The 23,974-nt window shown below is 47.4% G+C and overlaps 1 protein-coding gene across 6 annotated transcripts in view; it reads right to left on the reverse strand.

Annotated features, from left to right (window-relative positions):
* LOC100510957 (acyl-CoA synthetase medium chain family member 2B) overlaps window positions 1–19,658 on the reverse strand; it is a 29,867-nt gene extending 10,209 nt beyond the window's left edge. The window contains exons 1-10 of one of the 6 annotated variants that reach the window (XM_003124561.7): window positions 19,553–19,658; window positions 17,263–17,447; window positions 13,012–13,222; window positions 10,717–10,924; window positions 8,431–8,574; window positions 6,003–6,159; window positions 2,685–2,764; window positions 2,347–2,470; window positions 1,580–1,660; window positions 133–234 (exon numbers count right to left, since the gene is read on the reverse strand). In XM_003124561.7, coding sequence (XP_003124609.3) covers window positions 133–234; window positions 1,580–1,660; window positions 2,347–2,470; window positions 2,685–2,764; window positions 6,003–6,159; window positions 8,431–8,574; window positions 10,717–10,924; window positions 13,012–13,222; window positions 17,263–17,439 — 1,284 coding nt within the window. In that variant the 5' untranslated portion in view covers window positions 17,440–17,447; window positions 19,553–19,658. Of the gene's footprint in view, window positions 1–132; window positions 235–1,579; window positions 1,661–2,346; window positions 2,471–2,684; window positions 2,765–6,002; window positions 6,160–8,430; window positions 9,098–10,450; window positions 10,925–13,011; window positions 13,223–17,262; window positions 17,901–18,711 lie in introns of all 6 variants that reach the window. The other 5 variants (XM_085017441.1, XM_085017439.1, XM_085017440.1 and 2 more) reach the window with 5 other exon arrangements.
* Window positions 19,659–23,974: the final 4,316 nt, after the last annotated feature.

Below are 23,974 nucleotides of genomic sequence, written 5' to 3' on the forward strand. Positions count from 1 at the left end.
ACACTGGGCACCCTTGTCCCTATTTCTTATCAATGCCTCTTGGGATGCACATAACTTGGGGGACCCCCTCATCCCACTCAGAGCCCACTATCCCCACCAGGAGACAGAGGGGGATGAACATGGAGTCCTCACCACATAGCCAGAGAAGAAGCCTACAGGCCTGATGGGTTTGACCCTGATGCCCAACTCTCCTTCTGTACCAGGAGGCAGGACATTGCCCTTGTCATCTATGACCTGGAGGAAGAAGCAGATGGGAAGAAGGACATCCACAGCATGGCATGGCTTGAATGGCAACATGCGTTGATCAAATGGAAGATGGTCTTACTCTAATAGTGACAAAAGAATCAGAAACCGAGAGAAGCCAAGAATTTTAAGACAACCTCTCTAACCCACCTGCCTGAGATGATTTTGGTGGAGCCGCTTTTTGAGACTAGACCAGATGATCTTGGGAAGAGTCTTCTAGCTTTAGGAGTTCAGAAAATATAATAGCCCCTCCATATCCTTGAGGCCCACTGACTTGGCCATAAGCAAGAATAAAGCTCACATTATGACTCGGCCATCTTACTAGCTGACTTTGAATTACTTAAGCTCTACGTCTCAGTGTCTTCATCAGTACATCAAAGATAATAATAGCCTATGTCATAGGGCTATGTGAGAATAAAATAATATACCCAAAGAAGGGCTTCCTAACTAGTTATCACAGTCAGAGGTGGGGGAGCAGGCAGTCACCCAGAACATTAAATAGAGTATAAATTGGTACACTTTAGATACATATACCTACATGTGTCACCATAGACCCACATACACAAATTCTATGTCTTGGAATTTAGCCCAAAGTAATAATAAGGGAAAGGAGCAAAATTTTAGCTACGGCATATTCATTGCAATGTCAATGTTACTAGTGAAAATTTTAGAAATCATCTATGAACTAACAAAAAGCATAAAGAGTGGTGGAGCCATATGACCTACTACTAAGGAGTCATGAAAAATCAGGCTGGTGACAGGTATTAGTTGACCTAGAAAAGACAGTCATCCAAGGTTGCTCCATGATCAAATTAAGTTATAAAATTATATGTTAAGATTCACTCCTATTCTCGTTTTTCAAATGGGTACATTTATACAACTAACCAGCAAATTAATTTGCTAGCTCTTCCAAGTGGTTTTCTCTGGATGGTAAGAATACAAATTATTTATTTTTTATCTTTATTATATTTCTTTTACATTTTTATTTTTTCCTTCCCCCCTTCCTTCCTGTCTCCCTCCCTCCTTTTTTATTTTTGGTCACGCCTATAGCACGTGGACGTTTCTGGGCTAGGGATCAAACTCAAGCCACATCAGTGACAACACCAAAAGCTTAACCCTTAGGGCGCCAGGGAACTCTCTCCCTCCCTCCTTTTTAAATATTATTTTAATATCCTTACTTTCTGTTATGTTTCCTCAATGGATAATATAACAAATTACTAAAAATGATATAAACGGATAGGTAGATGGAAACATAGATATAGACAGAGATGTTATGTATACAGACGAAATAGGTATAGACAGATTCCCTCCCTCTGTCCCTGATCCCCCAACAAACCTGCACATCATAATGGGGTATTGCGGTTCCCAGGTGGCCAGGTTTGACTTTCATTGTCTTGGAAACTCTGCAAGTCAGTCCCTATGGAAAACAGAAGACAGATCACCAGACCTCAGGAGAAGACATTTTTAAAGAAAGAGATGGGATCCTGTACCTGGCTCATGTGCAGTGGCTCCCTTGTCCCTGGCTCTCTGCCCTTTCCTGGCGTCCCCATCCTGGAGGGTTCACTAAAGTGTTTGAAAAGCATCTGACTGATGACTTCCCAGGGAAGAGGAACTAACAACTACACTGCAGTCTCTGTAGAGGGAGCCACTCTTTCATAAGGGACCATGGACCCCCAAAGTTCTTTAAAATAATATGGGATTACGTTCCCTCCCATAATAGAAACAGCTCTGCTTGAATCCTGAAGTGAATTATTCTACACGTTTTTTTTTTGTTTGTTTGTTTGTTTTTTTGGGCTTTTTAGGGCCACACCCACAGCATATGGAGATTCCCAGGCTAGGGGTCTAATCGGAGCTGTAGCCGATGGCCTACGCCAGAGCCACAGCAACGCCAGATCCGAGCCACGTCTGCAACCTACACCACAGCTCACGGCAATGCCATATCCTTAACCCACTGAGTAAGGCCAGGGATTGAACCCGCAACCTCATGGTTCCTAGTCGGATTCGTTTCTGCTGCGCCACAACGGGAACTCCTCATATTTCTATTAACAAAGAGCCTTTGGAGCCCACCAGGTCCACCAGCCCATGGTCTCCTAGAGCAGGTACCGTTTCTGTCTGGCCATAGAATTCTCGGAGGTCCAGTCCTGTCTGGGCCCTCCAGTTCTCCAGAGTGTCTGGAAGGAGGGTCTCTCCTCCAGTGAAGCAGTACTTTAGATGTGGAAACTTGTAACTGAAAAAGAGAAGAGAGGCAGGTGTTCCCCTCAGCCCCCCTTGAACCAAACTCTGCCCAGGCCTAGAGCTGGATTCGGGGGGTGTTGATAATGAGGTTGGCTTCATGGGGCTATGCATGCTCAGGGGGTCCGAGAGAGGAGCACATGTGTAGGTCAGGGAGGCAGAGGGTGGGCCAATAGACCAGAGGCTCTTAACCCCCAAAACTCCATCACCTGGAAAGATCCTGTAGTAGCAACATCCGGTAAACAATGGGTGCTCCTACCATGCTGTTGATTGGATAGCTGGACAGCACCTGAACAAAGAAAGCATCAGGTCAGATGCCCCCACCTAATGGTAGCACCGTGGCTTCAAGCGAGGCCAGGGATCGAACCCTCGTTCTCATGGGTGCTAGTAGAGTTCACTAACCGCTGAGCCACAATGGGAGCCCCTTCTACAGATGTGGGCTGTGGAGAGGTCTGGATTTAAACCTTAGCTGCTACCCTGTGTCTATTCCAGACCAAAGGAACCCAATCTTCACAAACCCTCAAAGCAAAAATGACAGAGAAATGACTGCATTTTTTAATCATTACGGGAAAAAGGCCAAGGATTAATCTGAAACATTTTTGTCAAATCGGGCTGCCTTTTCCTGCCAGTTGAATGACCTACCCCCCAAACATACCACCTCCAGAGTTACAGAAACCCCATTCACCAAGGGGTGATCAGCTGCGGTTGCCAGTTGGCTATGTGGAGGGTAAAGACCCTTAACCTTCTAGGACGAGTTTTGTAATAGATTAATTCCAGCCCTATTTTCCCCAAAATATTTCTGGGACATAATCCAGGTGGAAAAGTACTTTCAAAAGTTAAAAGCACCCATAGACATTTCAGAAGAAGTGCTACTAAAAAGTAGCTAGGACTGAATTCTTGCCAGGCCCTGAGCTCTCTCATTGAATTCTCAAATGAGAATTATATATCACCTTCACTTGATAGAGGGTTAAGCAACTTGCCCAAAGTCACACACTCAGCAAGTAGTAGGACTGACATTTGCAGCCTATACTTTTAACCATTAGCAACGCCACCTCCACCCCATGCTTTGCTTTGTGCAGAATTTATTATGAAGAGGCAAAATGTCTAGAAAAAATTACTACCATTAGCACATTACACAATTGCTTCCTCTGAGTGTTCTGGATGTACTGACATAAACTACGAAAATGATCCAATTTCCCTTGTTACCTTGCCTTACGGGAAGCTCAACATGCGGTGACCTTTGCTTTTGCTTATTTGCTATGCTATACTTCACCCTACTCTCCTGAGTCTTCCCACCCACTTACTCCACATCTCCAGCCTGTATTTTCCTAAGAGGCTTTATAATTTTACACCTGTTTCATGTGTGTGTGTGTGTTTTTTTTTTTAATTTCTCTGCCCATTTGTAACACTTAATAAAAGCCACTTCAAATCCTTTTAGGAAGAAGACAGAGTTAGAATTGTGTAAAACAGAGAATGATAACACCCTTCAAAGAGAATCTCATGAATGAATCCAGACCGTGCCTGACCTTTTGAACTTTGCGTGTGTCATCCATAGCTCAGTTTGCTCCTGGGGCCTCTAAAGCCAGCCAAACATAAATCTGAGTGGGCCAGTAACTGCTGCAGAGATCTGGATCCCTAGGATGTCAATTGCCCAACTGTCTATCACAAAAAGGTGAGCACCTTTGCAAGAGAAATAAGCCCATCCCCATTGCTTTGTTGATCTAAGATCATGTAGTTTGTAGATCTTATTTAATGGTGGCCCTGTCAAGTTCCATAGGAAACTCTCATTTATTCTTCCAAATTCCTCATAGATAATAGTCTCAAACTGCAAATAACCCTAACGTCCACCACCGATAGGATGGGAAAAGAATTATGAAAGATCCACAGAATGGAACGCTACATAGCTGAAAAGAATGAACTTCTAATGTGTGCAGCATTATGGGCAGCATTCACAGAGAATATGTTGCATGAAAGAAGCCGGAAAAAAAAAGATTACCTATTGTACGACTCTGCTTAGGTGAAGTTCAAGAAGAGGCACAATGAATTATGGTGATAGAGGTTAATAATGATGAACTTTTGGGGTGTGGACCATAATGTGAGCGGGGTATGGCCACTTTCTGCAGTGAAAGAAATGATTTATATCTTTTTTTTTTGTCTTTTGTCTTTTTGTCTTTTGTTGTTGTTGTTGTTGCTATTTCTTGGGCCGCTCCCGTGGCATATGGAGGTTCCCAGGCTAGGGGTCGAATCAGAGCTGTAGCCACCGGCCTACACCAGAGCCACAGCAACGCGGGATCCGAGTCGCATCTGCAGCCTACACCACAGCTCATGGCAACGCTGGATCGTTAACCCACTGAGCAAGGGCAGGGACGGAACCCGCCACCTCATGGTTCCTAGTCGGATTTGTTAACCACTGCGCCACGACGGGAACTCCGAAATGATTTATATCTTGATCTGTGGGTGGTTACATGGGGTCTGTCATGGACTGGATATTGTGGTCCCTGCCCCCCATCCATATGTTGAAGCTCTAACCTCCCAGGTGATGTGTTTTTTTCTTTCTTTCTTTTAGGGCCGCACCTGTGGCATATGGAAGTTCCCAGGATAGGAACTGAATTGGAGCTGCAGCTGCCAGTCTATGCCACAGCCATAGCGATGTGAGATCCGAGACACATCTGTGACCTGTAGCTGAAGCTTGCAGCAATGCCAGATCCTTAACCCAGTGAGTGAGGCCAAGGATCTGAACCTGCATCCTCATGGATGCTAATCAGGTTCTTAACCATGTGAGCCACAGCGGGAACTCCTATGTTGTGGTATTTGAAGGTAAGTCCTTTGGGAGATAATTGGATTTGATGCAATCATGAGGGTGGGGCCCTGTGATGGGATTAGTGCCCTTATAAACAGAGGAAGAGAAACCAGAGCTCATTCTCTCTACTGTGTGAGGACATAGCAAGAAGTCAGCCATCTGTAAGCCAGGAAGAGAGTTCTTGCCAGGAACCTAACTGTGCTGGCACCCCGACCTCAGACTCCCAGGCCCCAGAACAATAAGAAATAGATGTTTGCTGTTTAAGCCACCCATTCTATGGGATTTTGTTATAGCTGCATGAGTGACTAATAAAATGTCTAGCATAGGTAAATTATTTTCAAGCTGTACACTTAAGATGATTATACTCTATGCACACACACAAGGATGGCATCATCTCCAATCCTTCTCCTTCACACTCAGTTTCCTACCATCTCTCTGATCCTTGACACCAGAGCAAGGGCCCATTAACTATGCATTGAGTGCACACATTACCCATGATGCTTGTCTCCTGAGTATATTCCTTTTAAGTGCGAATGGGTCTATCTCCTTCCCCAGACCATGAGCTCCTCGAAGGCAGGAACCACTCCCATCTTCCTTCCTGAACACTCGCCATCCATGTGGCAACGATTCGTAAACAGCAGATGACTTGGAAGAATCTGCCATCAATGGGGGTATGCAAACCTTGAGCTTGCTCTGACCTCCTGGTGCAACCTGAGTCTCCTCTTACCTTTAGAATGACCAGTGGGTCAAATGTTGGCAAGTGATGAATAAATGTGCATGCTCCTGATGTCCAAGGTTCCAGGAATGAGGAGAGCATGTTCAATATCCAACCTGTGTCTGATATCGTCCATATTATGTCAGTGGCTTGCAGGTCTGTCCATTTTCTGAGAACACAGCGGAAGCACATGTACACATAAGTGAGTGCATGCTGGGGTGGGTGGAGCATGAGTGGGTGTGTTGGGGGTGGGGGGTAGAGATAGGTGCGTGCACAGGAGTGTGTGTGCCTGAAGGTGTGTGAGTATGTCTGTAGGAGTGTGTCGAAGTATAAGCAAGCAGCGGAAAGCGAGTTTGCTCTCCCCATACCCTGTATCATGAGGGGGTGCCTATTCAGAAGGTGTGCTCCTACCTCCCATGACCTAACAGATCGTTGGGTCTCATCTTATCTCCAGAACTGAGGACAGTTTGGCGCCTGTGGGGACTGCCCAGGACATGTTTACCAGATGTCAAGAGACACTTAAGTGGATATTCCAACAAGGGGCCTTGCAGAGTTCAAGTGTGGCTAAGGAGGCATTTGGTTCTCTTCTCTTGTCGGATCCTGAACTGCCTCATCCAAACGGAGGTTCTTGTACAGGGTGAGACCTGTCCCCTTTCTCTCCTCAAAACAGAAGTAAAAGCATTAGGATTGTCTTAAAGCAAAACTGATTTAGGCCAAATATGAAGAACTTCCTTTTTTTTATTTTATTTTTTTTTTTGCTTTTTCAGGACCACACCCGTGGCATATGGAGATTCCCAGGCTAGGGGTTGAGTCTACACCACAGCCACAGCAACGCAGAATCTGAGCCACATCTGCAACCTACAGCACATCTCACAGTAATGCTGGATTCTTAACCCACTGAGTGAGGCCAGGGATTGAACCCTCATCCTCATGGATACCAGTCAAATTAATATCCACTGCAGCACAGTGGGAACTCCATGAAGAATTTGCTTGAGGCTGGGAAGTACCATAGTATATGCCCCTTCCAAAAGACAAGGACTACTTTCAGCTCAGTAGAGAAATTAAGGTCTTAGCTTAAAAGAACTAAATTTGGGGGTTGAGTGGGAATTTAGTGAATTACTGACATAAGTAACTTATCGTCCCAGCTTTTGAAACTACATTTACTATTGCTCTTCTTTTAAATAACTTCTATAAAATAATTTAATTTTCTGATGCCACAGGCTTATAGATGGGACATTGAGGGGTTTTTTTTGTTTTTTTTTTGTTTTTTTTTTTTGCATTAAAGAATTTTTCTAGTTCTGCAGTTCCCATTGTGGCACAGTAGAAGTGAATCCAACTAGGAACCATGAGGTTGCAGGTTCGATCCCTGGCCTCGCTCAGTAGGTTAAGGATCTGGTGTTGCCATGAGCTGTGGTGTAGGTTGCAGACGCGGCTCTGAACGTGCATTGCTTGTGGCTGTGGTGGAGGCCGGCAGCTGTGGCTCCGATTCAGTCCCTAGCCTGGGAATCTCCATATGCTGCAGGTGCAGCCCTAAAAAAACAAAAAACAAAAGAAAAAAGAATTTTTCTAGTTCTGATAATAACATTAACATAGCAAGCCGGATCTACTGAGAAAGACCCAGACATTCTCTTGTTATCATTGTGTGACAACCTTAGCACTGATGGGACTGATGGAGAGTAGAAGAAAAGTCTGACTCATGAGATCTGAGATCCAGAAATTCAAGATCTCAGTTCATCTAATCCATCCAATTACAGGGGCCTCTTCGATGAACTCGAAAAGTAATTTGCAGCTACCTGACCTCTTGGAATATAGAGAGCATTAAAGAAAATTCCCAGCTCTCCAAAGGACAAGATCTAGATGGGTCTGAGGGAAAAATGCATATAAACCTGTGCTAAGCATTCCACCTGGGAGACACACAGCTCACTCACTGAAAACGTGTTGAGGTCCCTTGTGATCTGCAACAGAAATGTCCCTCTGAAGGTCACTGGGTACCCGGCTTGCTAAACCATGATTCCTCTTGCCTGCCTTCCCAACCATCATTCTCTCTCTTTTTTTTTTTTTTTTTTTTTTTTTTTTTTTTGTCTTTTCTAGAGCCGCCCCTGCAGCATAGGGAGGTTCCCAGAAGAGGGGTCTAATCAGAGCTGTAGCCGCCGGCCTATACCACAGCACAGCAACGTGGGATCCAAACCACGTCTGTGACCTACACCACAGCTCACGGCAATGCCGGATCCTTAACCCACGGAGCAAGGCCAGGGATCGAACCAGCAACCTTATGCTTCCTCATCAGATGTGTTAACCACTGCGCCATGACGGGAACTCCCCAACCATCATGCTCATAAGCACCAGATGGTAGCCCATCCCAAGAGAACTGGATTTGACATCAGAAAAACCTCGAGGCCTGGTCACGTAGTTCTCTGTTGAGACAAAGGACCCTTCTCACCCAGCATCCATCTTGGCCTTGATCCCCAGGCTTGCGTGGGAGTGTTCTGCCATCTTGGGAAGACCACTGGTCCCGCTGGTGAAGTAGATCGCGGCTGATTCCTGGCTTCCAGTCTCCATGCAGCAATGAGTGGTCGAGGCTTCCCTGACAGAGACACAGATGGTCACCTTCTCAGATCTGCCCTGGACACCAGATGTCCTGGTGACTGATCTCTTCCCACCTTCCACCACCCTGGAGAGACAAGCCAGCCAACCCAGGCAGAAGGGAGGCTTATGAGTGGGGAAGAGCATGAGATTTTGAGTCCATGAGACTTGGGTTGTAAAACCCTTCAGGTATGTTAACGTTGTAATGCTGGACTATGTCGTTCACTTCTCTGAGTCTCATTTTCCATGTGAGATAGGATCAATAATACTCATCTCACAGAGTTATTGAGAAAGTCAACTTTAACAAAAAGGAAATGGGAGTTCCCATCGTGGCTCAGTGGTTAACGAACCTGACTAGGAACCATGAGGTTGCAGGTTTGATCCCTGACCTCGCTCCGTGGGTGAAGGATCCGGCGTTGCCTTGAGCTGTGGTGTAGGTGGCAGACGCAGCTCGGATCCCGCGCTGCTGTGGCGGAGGCGGAGGCTGGCAGCTGCAACTCCGATTCAACCCCTAGCCTGGGGACCTCCATATGCCGTGGGTGCGGCCCTAAAAAGACAAAAGACAAAAAACCAATACAAAACAACAAACAAACCAAAAAACCCCAAAAAGGAAATGAGCAACTGGCTTGGCAAGACTCATCTGTCATTGGGAGCATGACACCAGGTATGCAGGAGGCACCCAATTAAAGTTTTCCCAGTCCACCCTCCTCTATTTCCTAGAAGCACCTGCACCTCTTTAGGACTCCGCCTCCAGGATCTTGATGTTGAGTCTCTCAAAGCTGGTTTTATGGTGTCTGCTTCTCTGACAGTTATCTTAAAGACTGTGGCATTGGAAAGAAAAGGCTCATGCCCTCCCTGGGAGCTCCCTAAGGTATTGTCTCGAGTGTGGAGATTTCAGCAAATGAGCCTGTCTACAAACCAGGAACAGATCTCAGATATAGAGGACAGACGTGTGGCTGCTGAGGGGACGGGGAGGGAGTGGGATGGACTGAGAGTTGGGGGGATAGGTGGAACCTATGAGCATTTAGAGTGGATAAGCAATGAGGCCCCACTGTATAGCACAGGGAGCTACACCCAGTCTCTTGGAATAGAACACGATAGAAGATAGTATAACAAAAGTGATATATATGTTTATCTGTCTGGGGCACTTTGCTATACAGCAGAAACTGGCACAACATTGTGAATCCACCATACTTTCATTTTTAAAAGATACTTTTAAATAAATGATCTGCAAAAAACAAAAGAGTGTGCAGATGTCAGATGTGACAGGGAGACACGTTCTTCTGGCCAGACATGGGACAGACTCTCGGACGCCTGGCTTAGGTTCACTGAAGCCCAGAAACGGAGTGTATCAGCCATCTGCTGTGTTCAACCTCATCGGCTCTTGGCCAGAGGTGACTCTGATTCCAGCCAGTGAATAGCTCTGGGTGAGTTCCCGTCCACTTGGTGTTGCTTCCAGTGGGAATCACAGGTGATTCGCTGTGTGCCCCAGACCTGGGACTCTGTGTGTGTGTGTGTGTGTGTGTGTGTGTGTGTTTGCTCGTGTGCATGTGCGTGTAGCCCAGAGTGTGGGGTAGCTAATGCCCTTGGGCAACTGTCTGCCAGTGAAGGTTAGGGGTAGATGGATCAGTGCTTGTCCATCCTGAGAGGCATTCTGTGTGCTTTTCTTAAAGTTCCCAAGGAGCAGGGCCTTTGCACCCCATGCAGCGACTCCTTCATTAAGACAATAAACTCTTGTATTAACTCTTTTTTTTTTTTCCATGTTATGAACAAACTTGTGGCATATGGAGGTTCCCAGGCTAGGGGTCGAATCAGAGCTGCAGCTGCTGGCCTGTACCACAGCCATGGCAACCCTGGATCCAAGCCCCATCTGTGACCTATACTGTAGCTCGTGGCAATGCTGGACCTTTAACCCACGGAGCAAGGCCAGGGATCAAACCCACATACTCATGGAGACAACAGCAAGTCCACGATGCTGAGCTCAGCAGGAACTCCATCTCCTGTAGTAACTCTTATTTCTTTCCTGCTATACCTCCACCCCCCAGTCCACTCCTTAGCTTTCCCAAATAAAGAGCCTGCACATAAGGTTCTGTTCAGTTTGCCCTTTGGATAAAAACCCAGGTTAAGAGGTGTAGAGTCTCACCGTAGTAGTGTCTTGAAGTCCAGCCACCCATCCTGGCTTTTCTCAGACACCAGTAGCTTCGTTTTCAGAGATGGACAGTCAGGTGCCACAGTGTCCACTGCCTGGGCCACTTCGTCCCCAGCCACGATGGCCCTGGCCTTAGACACCTGCAGCCTGTAGAGAATGTCTTTGTTTTTCATCTGGATGGTCCCGGGCAGGAAGACAAGGCCTGGAGGTGCCAAAGGGTTTAGAGAGAAATGGAAGAGAGGGTTGCCTTCTTCCCTAGGCAAGCCTGATGGAAATAGGCAGTGGGGAGGAACTGGGGCAAGAGAGGTGGGGGTCCTCACTGATGACCCATGGGGAGCAGGGACAACAGGGGAACCTAGGACCAGAGAGTGATTTGAGCACCGATTTCCCTGGGGTTGCGAGAGTGTCTGCGACTTCTCCATCTCTCTGGTCTTCTTCCTCGACCTTATGCTGTGTTCATCAAAAAATCTGGTTGTCAGTGAATTGACTCTTACATCCACACACTTAATTCCATCTCCACCATGACCCTCCATCTCCTATTTTTTTTTTCTCGTCTTTTTAGGGCAGCACCCACGACATATGGAGGTTCCCAGGCTAGGGGCGGGATCGGAGCTGTAGCCGCTGGCCTACGCCAGAGCCACAGCAACGCCAGATCTGAGCCATGTCTGCAACCTACACCACGGCTCACGGTAACACCGGATCCTTCACCCACTGAGTGAGGCCAGGAATCGAACCTGCAACCTCATGGTTCCTAGTCGGATTTGTTTCTGCAGCGCCACGATGGGAACGCCTCCACCTCCTGTTTGAATTCCTCACCCCCCTCCCGTCCTCCTTCATCCCGTTCTCTGTGCACCATCCCGACCTTTTTCAAACAGAAAATGGTCATGTCACGCGATCCATCCGTAGCTTGCCATTCATGCTACTCAAGGACCCAGGGCCCTTGCCATGGCCCACAAGGTTCTGCCAGTTTACCACCTTTGTCCTTTTCCAGGACCATTTGCCATCATTTTCTACTTGGTATCCAGATTTTGGGCGCCTCGACATTGTTTCAGGTTCTTTCATAATTTTTGAGCTTCCCTCCCCCTGTGCTGCTCCCCTTGCTTGGAGCATTCCCCTTTGCCTCCTCTCCTGGCCAAATCCCAGCAATCAGCCAAAATATTACTTCCACAGAGGCTCCCATGACCCCCTCAAATGAGTCCGTTTGGGTCTCCTTCTGCAGCAAAACAAACTTTTTTTTTTTTTAAATAGCAACGTTTGGACTTGCTGTCCTGGCTCAGCTGTAATGAACCCAACTATTATCCATGTGGACACAGGTTTGATCCCTGGCCTCACTCAGTGAGTTAAGGATCCGGCGTTGCTGTGAGCTGGGGTGCAGGTCACAGATACGGCTTGGGTCTGGCATGGTTGTGGCTGCGTCTATGGCCGGCAGCTGCAGCTCGGATTCAACCCCTAGCCTGGGAACTTCCATGTGCTGTGGGTGTGGTCCTAAAAACAAAATAAAATGAAATAAATAAATAGCAAAGGTCTTCTCTTAAGGGCCAAACAAATGGTAAATGGTATTTTAGGCTTTGTGAAAGCCAGAGGCTTTCTGTCCCGGCTATTGCAGTGCTTATCACAGATGTTATGTCAACAGGCTATGGCTGGGTTCCAATAAAACTTTATTTACAGTAACAGGCTGTGGGATAGATTTGCCCTATTGATCATAGTTTGCCAAATTTTTTATAGTGTCTTTTTGTGGGTGTCTTTTTTCTTTTTAGGGCCACATCCACGGCATATTGAGGTTCCCAGGCTAGGGAGTGAATCAGATCTACAGCTGCCAGCCTCCATCACAGCTCAGAGCAACGCTGGATCCTTAACCCACTGAGCAAGGCCAGGGATAGAACCCATGTCCTCATGGATACTAGTCAGGTTCATTACCCACTGAGCCTCAACAGGAACTCCACATTTTTTATAGTTTCTTATAGAATTCTCATGGCACGTATCATCATTGTGATTAAATAATTAGGCGTGCAATAATAATTTCATAGTGGTCTTTCTCCAAAGTCCCTCGGGTCCCCTGAGTTCACAGACTATGGTTTGTTTACTCTATATTTAGCAACCTCTAGCATAGTGCTTTGTGCATAGTTCGCTTAAATAAATGGAAGCAGGGTGCTGTCTCTATATGAGGAGAAACCACATGGGCTGATGCTCTGTGGATAGGGCATCTTTGGAGAGGAATGTTTGCATTTCTCGGCCGTCAGTTTCTTTCACAAAAGAGACAGTGTCCAGCTCCGGGGGTCCATTACCCACCTGCTCGCATGCAGCCAAGGACCACCAGCCACCACTCGGGCACTCGGGACAGCACCACTGCTACACGGTCCCCACGCTGCAGGCTGCACACCTTTGAGAGGACATTGGCTGCTTGCTGGCTGAGTTCACTCAACTGGCGGAAGTTCCACTTGACTTCATCTCCATTGCCATTCACCCACCACAGGGCTGGGCCAGGGTGTCGCTTACCAGCCTGAAGGTAGAGAAGGGCTACGTGTTAGGATGGGCAGGTGCACACGCTCAAAGAATCCATTCCCCGTCTTGGAACCACCATGTCAATGCTTAATAAGCTGTTTGATCTCAGGACCCCGACACATGCTTAGGAAGTATTACAACACTAAAGCGTTTGTATTTGCGTGGATTCTCTCTCTCGATACTTGTAATATTAGAAATTAAACTGAGAACTTTTATACCTGTGTATTTTCATTTTTATTTTCTTTTTTTTTTTTTTCTTTTTGGCTGTACCCGCAGCAGGTGGACGTTCCAGGGGCAGGAAGGGGACCTGTGCCACAGCAGTGACCCCGCTGGCTCTGTAACCCACTGAGACACCCGAGAACTGCTGAACGTGTGCTTTAGAATATCAAGCATATCATAGTAATACATGGAGTTCCCGTCATGGCTCAGCGGTTAACAAATCTGACTGGCATCCATGAGGAGGCAGGTTTGATCCCTGACCTTGCTCAGTGGGTGAAGGATCTGGCATTGCCGGGAGCTGTGGTGTAAGTCACCGATCTGGCGTTGCTGTGGCTGTGGCGTAGACTGGCAGCTGCAGCTCCAGTTGGACCCCTAGCCTGGGAACCTCCATATGCCGCGGGTGTGGCCCTAAAAAGAAAAAAAAAATATATATATATATACCCTTTATATATAAAATATATTAATATATAAATATAAATTAATATATATAATATAAATATAAATATAAATTAATATATATAAATATAAAAATATATATATACCCATTATATATTACCACAAGTGAGATACACGTTAATAAAGAGGTGAGTATCCTTTCAAAAAATAAAAAAATAGTGAGAAGAGTGGCACCATTTTACAGGTTTGCCAGCTCTTTAATGTTTTCTTTCTATTGTAGTCTCTGGAAAATGCCACAGTATCCTTGTGAGGCAACAAGAATGAAAAAGGCAAATATTATCTTAGATTTATCTATCTAGCTCCACAGATCTATTTTTGTTTTCTGTTCACTGTGGTAAAATATACCTGACATAAAATTGACCATTTTAGCCATTTTTAAAGCACACAATTAGGTGGTCCATTTATGTTGTTGGACAAACACCCTCCATCTCTGGAAGTTTTTCATCATCCCAAACTGAATCTCTGTAACCATTACACCGTGACTCCGCAGGTCCTGGTCATGACCAGCCCACTTTCTGTTTCTATGCATTTGACCACTCTAAGCACCTCACATAAGTGGAATCACACAACATTTGTCTTTTTGTGTCTGGCTTATTTCACGTAACATGATGTCTGTGAGGTCCATCCGTGGTATATCACACATCAGAATTTCATTCTTTTGAAAAGCTGAATAATATTTGATTGACTAGACGTGCCACTTTTTTAATCCATTCATTCATTGATAGACATTGGGTTGTTCCTACACTTTGGCTATCACCATGAACATGGGTATGTAAATATCTCTTCAAAAACCTTGCCTCAGGAGTTCCCGTCGTGGCTCAGTGGTTAATGAACCCGGCTAGCATCCATGAGGATGCGGGTTCAATCCCCGGCCTCACTCAGTGGGTTAAGGATCCGGTGTTGCTGCAAGCAGCTGTGTAGGTCGCAGATGCAGCTGGAATCCCATGTTGTCATGGCTGTGAAATAGACCTGCAGCTGCGGCTCCTATTCGAACCCTAGCCTGGGAACTTCCATGCCCTCGTTGTGGCTGTAAAAAGAACAACAAAACAAAACATCTTGCCTCTATCACAAACGTGGAGTTGCTAGATTATACAGTAACTCTTTTCGTGACGTTTTGAGAAGCTGTCATATTGCTTTCTACAGTTGCTGTACCACTTTGAATCCCACCGGGTTGCACAAGCATCCCAATTTGTCTTAGTTTTGTTTTGAAATAGTTTTGATTTCACATGTTCCCCTGAAAAGAGACTCCGGTCTCCTCGGGGGTCTCCAGATTATAGTTTGGGAGCACGAAAGCAAAGTCAAAGAGAAAATGGATCAGATATTTCAAAATCGCTCTCTATATAAGTTGTACCACTTTGCCCTTTGCCCAAGTAGCCTGTGAAAGTGTCTATTTCCTCATAGCCTTGTCAACAGAGCATGTCGACAAACTTTTATATTTAACTAAACTGGTGGTAAAAAGTTGAATTCGGTAAAATTTTAATTTGCCTTACTGTTACTGTGGGTGAAGTCGAGCGTTTTATTTTTATATTTAAGGGCCATGTGAGTTCACTTTTCAGTGAACTGTCTGTTTAGATACTTGCCCACTTTTACATTTGGTTGCATCTCTTTTTTATTTTTTATTTTTTTGCTTTTTTAGGGCCGCACCTGAGGCACATGGAGGTTCCCAGGCTGGGGGTTCAGTTGGAGCTACAGCTGCCAGCCTACGCCGCAGCCACAGCAACGCAGGATCCAAGCTGTGTCTGCAACCTATACCACAGCTCATGGCAACGCCGGATCCTTAACCCACTGAGCAAGGCCAGGGATTGAACCCGCAACCTCATGGTTCCTAGTCGAATTCGTTTCCGGGGCACCACGACGGGAACTCCAAGGTGGCATCTTTTTATGCTTGATTTCTAGGAGCTCTTTTGATTAAGGATATTAGCTCTTTGCTGTGATATGAATTGAATGTCTGTGTCCTTACCTGATTGTCATTAGTTTTAAAATTTTGTTTACAATGGTGTTTGTCAATGGAGAAGTTTTTGATATTTATGGAGCGGATTTGTTAAACTGCTCACTTGTTTTACGGAGTCAGGATTTTGGATCATGGTAGTAAAGACCTCCTTCTTTACTTCAAGGAGGCCCTTGTTTTGGGTCACGCCCGAGACATGCAGACGCTCCCCAGCCAGGGGTCAACCAGAGCCATAGCTGTAACCAGAGCCACAGCAATGATGACTGGGTCCTTAACCTACTGAACCACAAGGGAACTCCAAGGAGGTATAACGTTTAAAGAAAAGCCAGAAATCTAAATTGTATTTGAAATCTTTCAATTTTAAAACACTGATCCTTTTTTTTTTTTTTTTTTTTTTTAAGAGAGCCCTGAAATATGGGCCACTTTCAGTCTCTGGACTAAAGTTGTATCATGCTATTGGGACCTCATGACATCACAATTATGACACCCTCTGGGCGCCATTCTTTTAAGCCCATGCTAACAGATCCACTTCTTCTGCTACCCTAGCTAGGCCGAATCTTTCCATCCTCTAAAAAGGTGCACAGAACTTGGGTAGAGGCCATGGCAGAATCAACAGTGAACAGGGTGGAATTCCGTCAGTCCAGGGAAGGAAAGGAAACTTCTGCATCACTTTTTCTCTAATATCTCATCTTGGAATACTGTGTGTGTGTGTGTGTGCGTGCATGTGCGTGTGCGTGTGCGTGTGTGTGTGTGTGTGTGTGCTTAGGGCCACACCCTTGGCACACGGAGGTTCTCAAGCTAGGGGTCGAATCCAAGCTATAGCCACCAGTCTATACCACAGCCACAGTGACGTCAGATCCGAGCAGTGTCTGCGACCTACACCACAGCTCACGGCAACAATGGATCCTTAACCCACTGAGTGAGGCCAGGGATCGAACCTTTGTCCTCATGGATACTAGTCAGATTGTTTCTGCTGTGCCACACAGGAGCTCCCTGGAGTACTTTGGACCATCCTGTCCAGCAGTCTCCCTACTTGCATACCCCTAAGGACAAGGACACATGACATTCCAAAAAGACTGACTCAGTTTTGGTTGGAGCTGGTTTGATTAGAGATGGCTGATTGTCTTTGACTCCCTCCTCTGTGACTCCAACCCACTGGTCCTGGTTCACCCTGGGAGGTCACAAAAGGACAGGCACAGGCAAACTGTTGCATCAGCTGCCTGGGGGGAACCCAGATGGCTCCACCCTGAGCCCTTCTTTCCGCCAAGAGCAGGTTCTCCTGCTCTCATCCCGCCTTTGATAGCTCATCATAATGCTTGACATTTAAGTGCTTAAGAAGTATTTATAAGACGAATGGGTGAATTAGAGAACGCAGCCAGCGTTCCCAGTTCTGTGCCTCTTCTCCAGCCCATTACCTTCTCCATGTCAGCCCAGTGATCCAACACATCACTGGCAAAGTTAAATTTGGCAGGAACTTCCTGGTGGCCCCACTGCAGGGGTGCCAGATGCCTGGTCCGAATGTGGACCATGCGATGGGGCATCCAAGTCCCCCATCGGAGGCAGAGTCCCTGGAGTTTCCACAGCCAGTGCATGTTCAAACCTGCAAAGGCAAGAGAAGCCAGAGGTGGGTCTTTCCTGTACAGTCACTTAAGGAGATTGGTCCCCACCTTCCAGGGTTCTGCCCGAAGTTCATTCGCTGGGGTTGTGAGTGAATTGGCAATCGGCATCCATCTCAGTTGCCACGCTTCAAAAACACAACACTCGCCCTAAATCCTATGTCCCTACACCTATGACAGTTTCGTGAACATCTACTCCCATATAATAAATCCTTTTGTGCTTAAAACACAGTGGCGTGGGAGTTCCCATCGTGGTTCAGCGGTACCGAACCCAACTAATATCCATGAGGACGTGGGTTCAATCCCGGCCTCGCTCAGTGGGTTAAGGATCCGGCGTTGCTGTGAGCTGTGGTGTAGGTTGCAAATGCAACCTGGATCTGGTGTGGCTGTGGCTATGGCTGTGGTGTAGGCTGGCAGCTGCAGCTCCGATCTGACCCCTAGCTCGGGAACCTCCATATGCCGCATGTGCAGTCCCTAAGAAGCAAAAACACAATACAATGAAACAAAACCCAAAAACACAGTGGTGTGGTAGACTGAAGGGTTGTCGCTAATAACTTGTCTCCTCCCTGGAGCAGAATTATATGCATATGCACCCCACATTGCCATTATCCTTTGGTCAATGAGATGTGAGTGGATCTTGCATTTCTGCCCTCTGTCATGAGGGTAGCCTAGCCCAGATGGGCCTACCTCCAGCCTGGGTCCCAGAATGACAGCACAGGTGGCGTGGAGCCGAGGCCAGCCCAGCCACAGATAATACCCAGAGCTGTGGGGACAATATCTATTGTTATGAGTTCCTGCGAGATGTCCAGGTTGCTTGCTAATAACAAACAGACTAACACACGCAGCATCTAGTTCTTTCAATGGATCCCTGCCTGAGAGATCCTGAGTACTGTGCCATACACAGGACCTAACCCAGAGAATCAATTTAGAAATTATAACTGCATTGGCTCTTTGGAAACTAATCAGAGACTCCTGGTCTCTGAGTTCCAACCTGTACACCTGAATGGGGGTTGCAGAATTGAAGTCTAATGATTTGACCTCAAGGAATCCAGCCAGGAGTCCTGCCACGTGGCCAGATTTCCATCCCCTGTTGCATGGGCAGAAGAAATCAGAATGCTCAAGCTTTTTAGGGCAGCACCTGTGGCACATGGAAGTTTCTAAGCTAGGGGTCGAATCAGAGCTATAGCTGCTGGCCTACACCACAGCCACAGCAACACGGGATCTGAGCCTTGTCTGTGACTCTGTGACCCATACCACAGCTCATGGCAACACCAGGTCCCCGACCTACTGGGCGAGGCCTAGGATTGAACCCATACCCTCATGGATTCTAGACGGATTCATTTCCCTTGCTCCATGAACTCCTGTCTCCTCTCCTATTTTCTAAAAGAACAAGGAATGAAGAATGTCCTTACCAGCTCCTAGGAAAGATGATTTACTGCCTTTGTACCTATTGGTCTTGCTCTCTTTCCATGGCTAACTCTTTCTTATTTTTCTGGGCTCATCTCCTCTGAGAGGCTGCCTTTCCTGACCACCACCTCCCATCCCACTTTTTTTTTTTTTTTTTTTTTTTTTGCTTTTTAGGGCTGTACCTGTGGCATATGGAGGTTCCCAGACTAGGGGTCTAATTGGAGCTACAGCTGCCGGCCTACACCACAGCCACAGCAATGCCAGATCTGAGCCACGTCTCTGACCCACACCCCAGCTCACAGCAACTCCAGATCCTTAACCCACTAAGCGAGGCCAGGGATCAAACCTGCATCCTCATGGATGCCAGTCAGATTCATTAACCGCTGAGCCATGACGGGAACTCCCCGCATCCCATTTTGACTGCCCTTCTCAGCCACCCCAGTCCCTTCTTTTTGCTGTGCTAACCCCAACCCTAACCCTAACCCTAACCCTAACATTTTTCCTTTGTCCACTGCTGCCTCCTCACAAAGACCTGGCAGATGCTCACTTTCTTCACCCCTAGAGATTCGGGACTGATTTTCCCCTCAGATTTTCCCTCTCCTAGCTAGCGCTGACTTCCAAAGGTTGGCTAGTGCCCTCCTGAGGCATGTCCCCATCTGTCCATCCGTCACAGCTTGCTCACCTGCCAAGTCTGTTCAGGAGGATCTTGGTCTCAGGAGATCTCTTGGTCTCAGGAGAGGTCCTGAGCAGCCAGCTCCAGAATCCCTGTGGCCTTGGAAGAGGGCACTGCTAGTTAAGCGGACAGCCCCGGAACCTTTGTGGCCTTGGAAGAGGGGACGCTAATCATTAACCGTGGGCCACCCCGGAGTGTCACTTGGAAAAACATCAGTCCTTTTCTTAGCTGTGCCTAGGGATTGCACAGCCCTGCAGCCCTGAGGCCAGCAGAACTGTTCCTCTAACCTAGGGGCCTGAAAAAGAGATTTACATGTAAGACCTGGAGCAGGTTCTTGCTCCGTCCGGGAAGCGAAAGCAGCGCACATGGACCTACATACATTGGTTCACTTCCTTTAGTCCACGATAGTTCTGATGTTTGAGTTGGAGAGTCAGAAAAACTAAGACCTTTTCAGATCATTGAGTGGATAGTGTAAAAATTCAGTGTGGAACAGCAACTTGCTCACGGTCACAGGGACAATCAGTCTCAGGCCTCTGCCTGGAATCCTCACCTCCAGAAGAATGGTTCACGATGCTGCTGCCGACTTCTAGAGGCTCCTCGGGTCCCAGGACTAGAGCTGGGGATCAGAGGGCTCTGAGCCACTGATGCCAACAACGTTCCAGGAATACCTACCCAAAGGGGAAATAGCTCCATCCTCCCAGATAAGGAAAGTGCCCCCGAAGCCACAGAGCTCCTCCCGTATTCCTCTGTACCCCGTGTCCACTTTCAGGGCTCTTCCTTCAATGGACTGACCATCAGCTACCTATCTGCTACAAGGGCCCCATGACAGACTGGGACAACGGGTCCCTAAATGCAGATGTCTCAGGCCAGGGGCAAGATGAGAATGCCAGTTACCCGGCAATAGCTAAGGACCACAAGAGACAGGGACCCAGAGGAGACATGCAGGGGAGCCAGAGGGGCTAAGAGAACCTAGACGCCAGCATCCGAGGTCCGGGGAGAGAAGAGAGGAGATATACCTGGAGAGGATATCCAAAGCAATTTGCTTTTCTTGGGCCAACCCTAGAAATCATATGCTCGAAGAAACCTGTTTATGCAGAGCAGCTGCCCTTCCCTGGGAGGGATTCTTTACTCTTTCTGGGAAAATTCACAGAATTCTACCACCTGCCTCTCCAGCCCTGAGGGTATGGATCCTTTCTTAAATACCCCCGCAATGGGGTGTTTCTGAATGTCTCTTCCAGGAAGTTCTCCCCAGTGTCTGCCCTAAATCCCTCTTGCTGTCGCTGCTCTGTACACTCACTACCTACAGACAGAGAGGCTTCAGAGCACCAAGACCGTGAGAAGGGCTGGACAAGCCCTCCTACAAGAGCGTGAGAACATCCAGAGGGGAGACCTTGATCTCGTAGAAGAAGTTGCCCGAGTTGCTGTCTCTGCGAAGGCTCTGTTTAAGAAATAGTTGAATCTCTCTTCTGTACAGTGGGACCTCATTATTTATCCATTTCTTGGAAGATCGTACGGGAAAAGGAATGTTTATGGGAGTTCCCATTGTGGCGCAGCTGAAAAGAACCTGACTAGGAACCATGAGGTCGTGGGTGCGATCCCTGGCCTTGCTCAGTGGGTTAAGGATCCGGTGTTGCCGTGAGCTGCGGTGTAGGTCACAGACATGGCTCAGATCCCATGTTGCTGTGGCTGTGGTGTAGGCTGGTAGCTGCAGCTCCGATTCAACTCCTAGCCTGGGAGCCTCCATATGCTGTGGGTGCGGCCCTAGAAAAGACAAAAAACAAACAACAAACAAACAAACAAGTTTTCATGGTTAAAAATAAACGAAATGCATTCCACATAGTCATTCCACGTAGACTCTAAATCAAGCGGGAGAGACTTGGAGGAGGTGGTCTTTGGACTTAAATTCACACATCAGCATGGACAGAGGGCCTGAGGTCATTAACCATTCCTGCTCATCACCTGGATGCAGTGGATTTGAAGAATGAGAGTCCTGATCCTGGGAATTAGGGTCCCATCAATAGAAGGGAACCTATGAACCATGTGTTCTTCCAGAAATGGAGGCAAAACGACCCATGGCCTCACTTTGTTTAGAAGTTCTGGAGCCGGGAGTTCCCTTTGTGGCCCAACGGTTAATGAACCCAGTTAGGATCCATGAGGACGCGGGTTCGATTCCTGGCCTCATTCAGTGGGTTAAAGACCCGGTATTGCCGTGACCTGTGGTGTAGGTCGCAGACGTGGCTCGGATCCTGCGTTGCTGTGGCTCTGGTGTAGGCCGGTGGCTACAGCTCCGATTCGATCCTTAGCCTGGGAACTTCCATATGCCACATGTGCTGCTCCTAAAAAGCCAAAAAAACAAAACAAAAAACAAAAAACAAAAAAAAGAAAGAAAGAAGTTCTGGAGCCAAGTTCTCCCAGATAACCCATGGCTCACACCCTCTCTGTAACTACCTGTCCTTATCAATTTGTCAACAGAAATATTTAGTGCCTGCTGCTCTCGGATGGACCCAGAGGTGAAGGTTAAGACCACTAATAACATGGACAATGATTAAGTTCATTTTAGAGATGGTTCACGGGAGGTCAGAAGTCAGACTGAGTTACACCCTCAGCCCTCCAGTGAATCCCAATTTCATGCCAAAGGACTGCCAAGGCGTTTACCACATTATGCAAAGCCCCATGTGGCTTCACACCCTCCAGGCCTCTCGAGCTGGATGTCCTGGCCACTTACCCCATACAAACAGCCCCACGGACCTCCTTGCTATTCCCTGAAGGCACGTTCTGCCCCAGGACCTTTGCTATTGCTGTTTCTTCTCAGACTACTTTCCCCTGATGTCTATGGAGAACCCCTCTCCTCCTTCAAAGATTTGCCAAAGATTTTGGTCACCTTCTTTGTCGTCTAGACCACCTGCTTCAAATGGCAACTCACCTCTGAACTGGTTGGCCCTCCCTGTCTATACACAGTACTATTTTTCCTAAATACTCATTGCTTTCTAACATAATATAGAATTTACTTAGACATTTTTCTTTTCCTTTTTTTTTTTTTTTTTTTTTTTTTTGGTCTTTTTAAGCCCATACCCTCGGCATGTGGAGGTTCCCAGGCTAGGGGTCGAATTGGAGCTACAGCTGCCAGCCTACCCCACAGCCACAGCAACACCAGATCCAAGCTGCGTCTGTGACCTACACCACAGCTCACGGCAACGCCGGATCCCCGACCCACTGAGTGAGGCCAGGGGTCGAACCCGCAACCTCATGGTTGCTAGTCGGATTCGTTAACCACTGAGCCACGATGGGAACTCCTACTTAGACATTTTTCAATCTGCCCCTTTCCATTAAAATCTAAGCTATGTGAATGAAGACGGGGATCTTTGCCTGTTTTGCTCATTGATTTAGTTCAAAGTTCTGAAAAGCATCTAGTGCTGAGTAGGTAATCAGTAAATACCCGAGTGAATAATAAATCAGGGCCAGAAAGAAAAACGCAGACCGAGGAAGTGCAGAAAAAGCACAACACATGGGAGTGAGCCAAGACCGAGAGGAGGATTTGAGCAGAGCCTCCAACACAATGCCTGGCAGGGAATACATTGCCAGCAAAGTGACAGCATTTGTCATTGCAGTCACTACCAAGGACCTCTGGATCTGGGTGTGCTGGTGGGGTGGTGATGCCTGGCTCCCTAGAGTCATGCAGCGGAGAGCTTTCCTTTTTTTTTCTCTTTGGCGCTGAATTGGGCTGAGGTGACCATGGGAGAGATAGCTGGGGCACCAGGTGTGTGGGGGTTCTCAGGGGAAAGGGACTGGGTCCCCCCGCCCCATTATCCTTGTATTGTTCTGACTAAAGTCTGAAGGGAGGCCCCCTAGTGGAGAGCTCTGATTATAGCCACAGAATGGGCTGGCACAGCCCAGGGGAATGAGGGGAGGAGAGTCCAGACAACAGCCCTGCAGGCAAGGCAGCTGAGGCTCAGAGAAGTCAGTGTAACCATAGTGACAGGGGGCGCTGCCCCAGGCATCATTTCCACCCAAGCCCTATTGTGGCTCCGTGGATTAAGGACCCGATGTTGTCTCTGTGAGTATGAGGTTTCAATCCCTGGCCTCGCTCAGGGGGTTAAGGATCTGGCATGGCCACAAGCAGCAGCATAGGTCACAGCCGTGGCTCCAATTTGATCCCTGGCCTGGGAACTTCCATATGCTGCGGGTGCAGCTATTAAAAATGAAAAAGCTTCCCAGTGGCAGCCGGAGCAGACACAGGCAGGGACTGATTGGCTTTGGGTTCCTGGAGCCCAGGACTGAGTGGGCCCTCAATAAATATTGGATAATGAATGAATGAAAGTGCTGAGCAGGGAGTACTAGGGTCACTCCCAGTCTCCATCAGCTTCTCCTCCGCATGGCTGGTCTCAGCTGCTCAGAGGGAGCTTCTGGGCTTTGAGACATGGCTTCAGATCC

This window comes from Sus scrofa, chromosome 3 (genome assembly GCF_054392235.1).
Source record: "Sus scrofa isolate SSC_HxYL_T2T_F1_AM1 chromosome 3, Sscrofa_HxYL_maternal_Yorkshire_Landrace_v2.0, whole genome shotgun sequence".
Lineage (NCBI taxonomy): Eukaryota > Metazoa > Chordata > Mammalia > Artiodactyla > Suidae > Sus > Sus scrofa.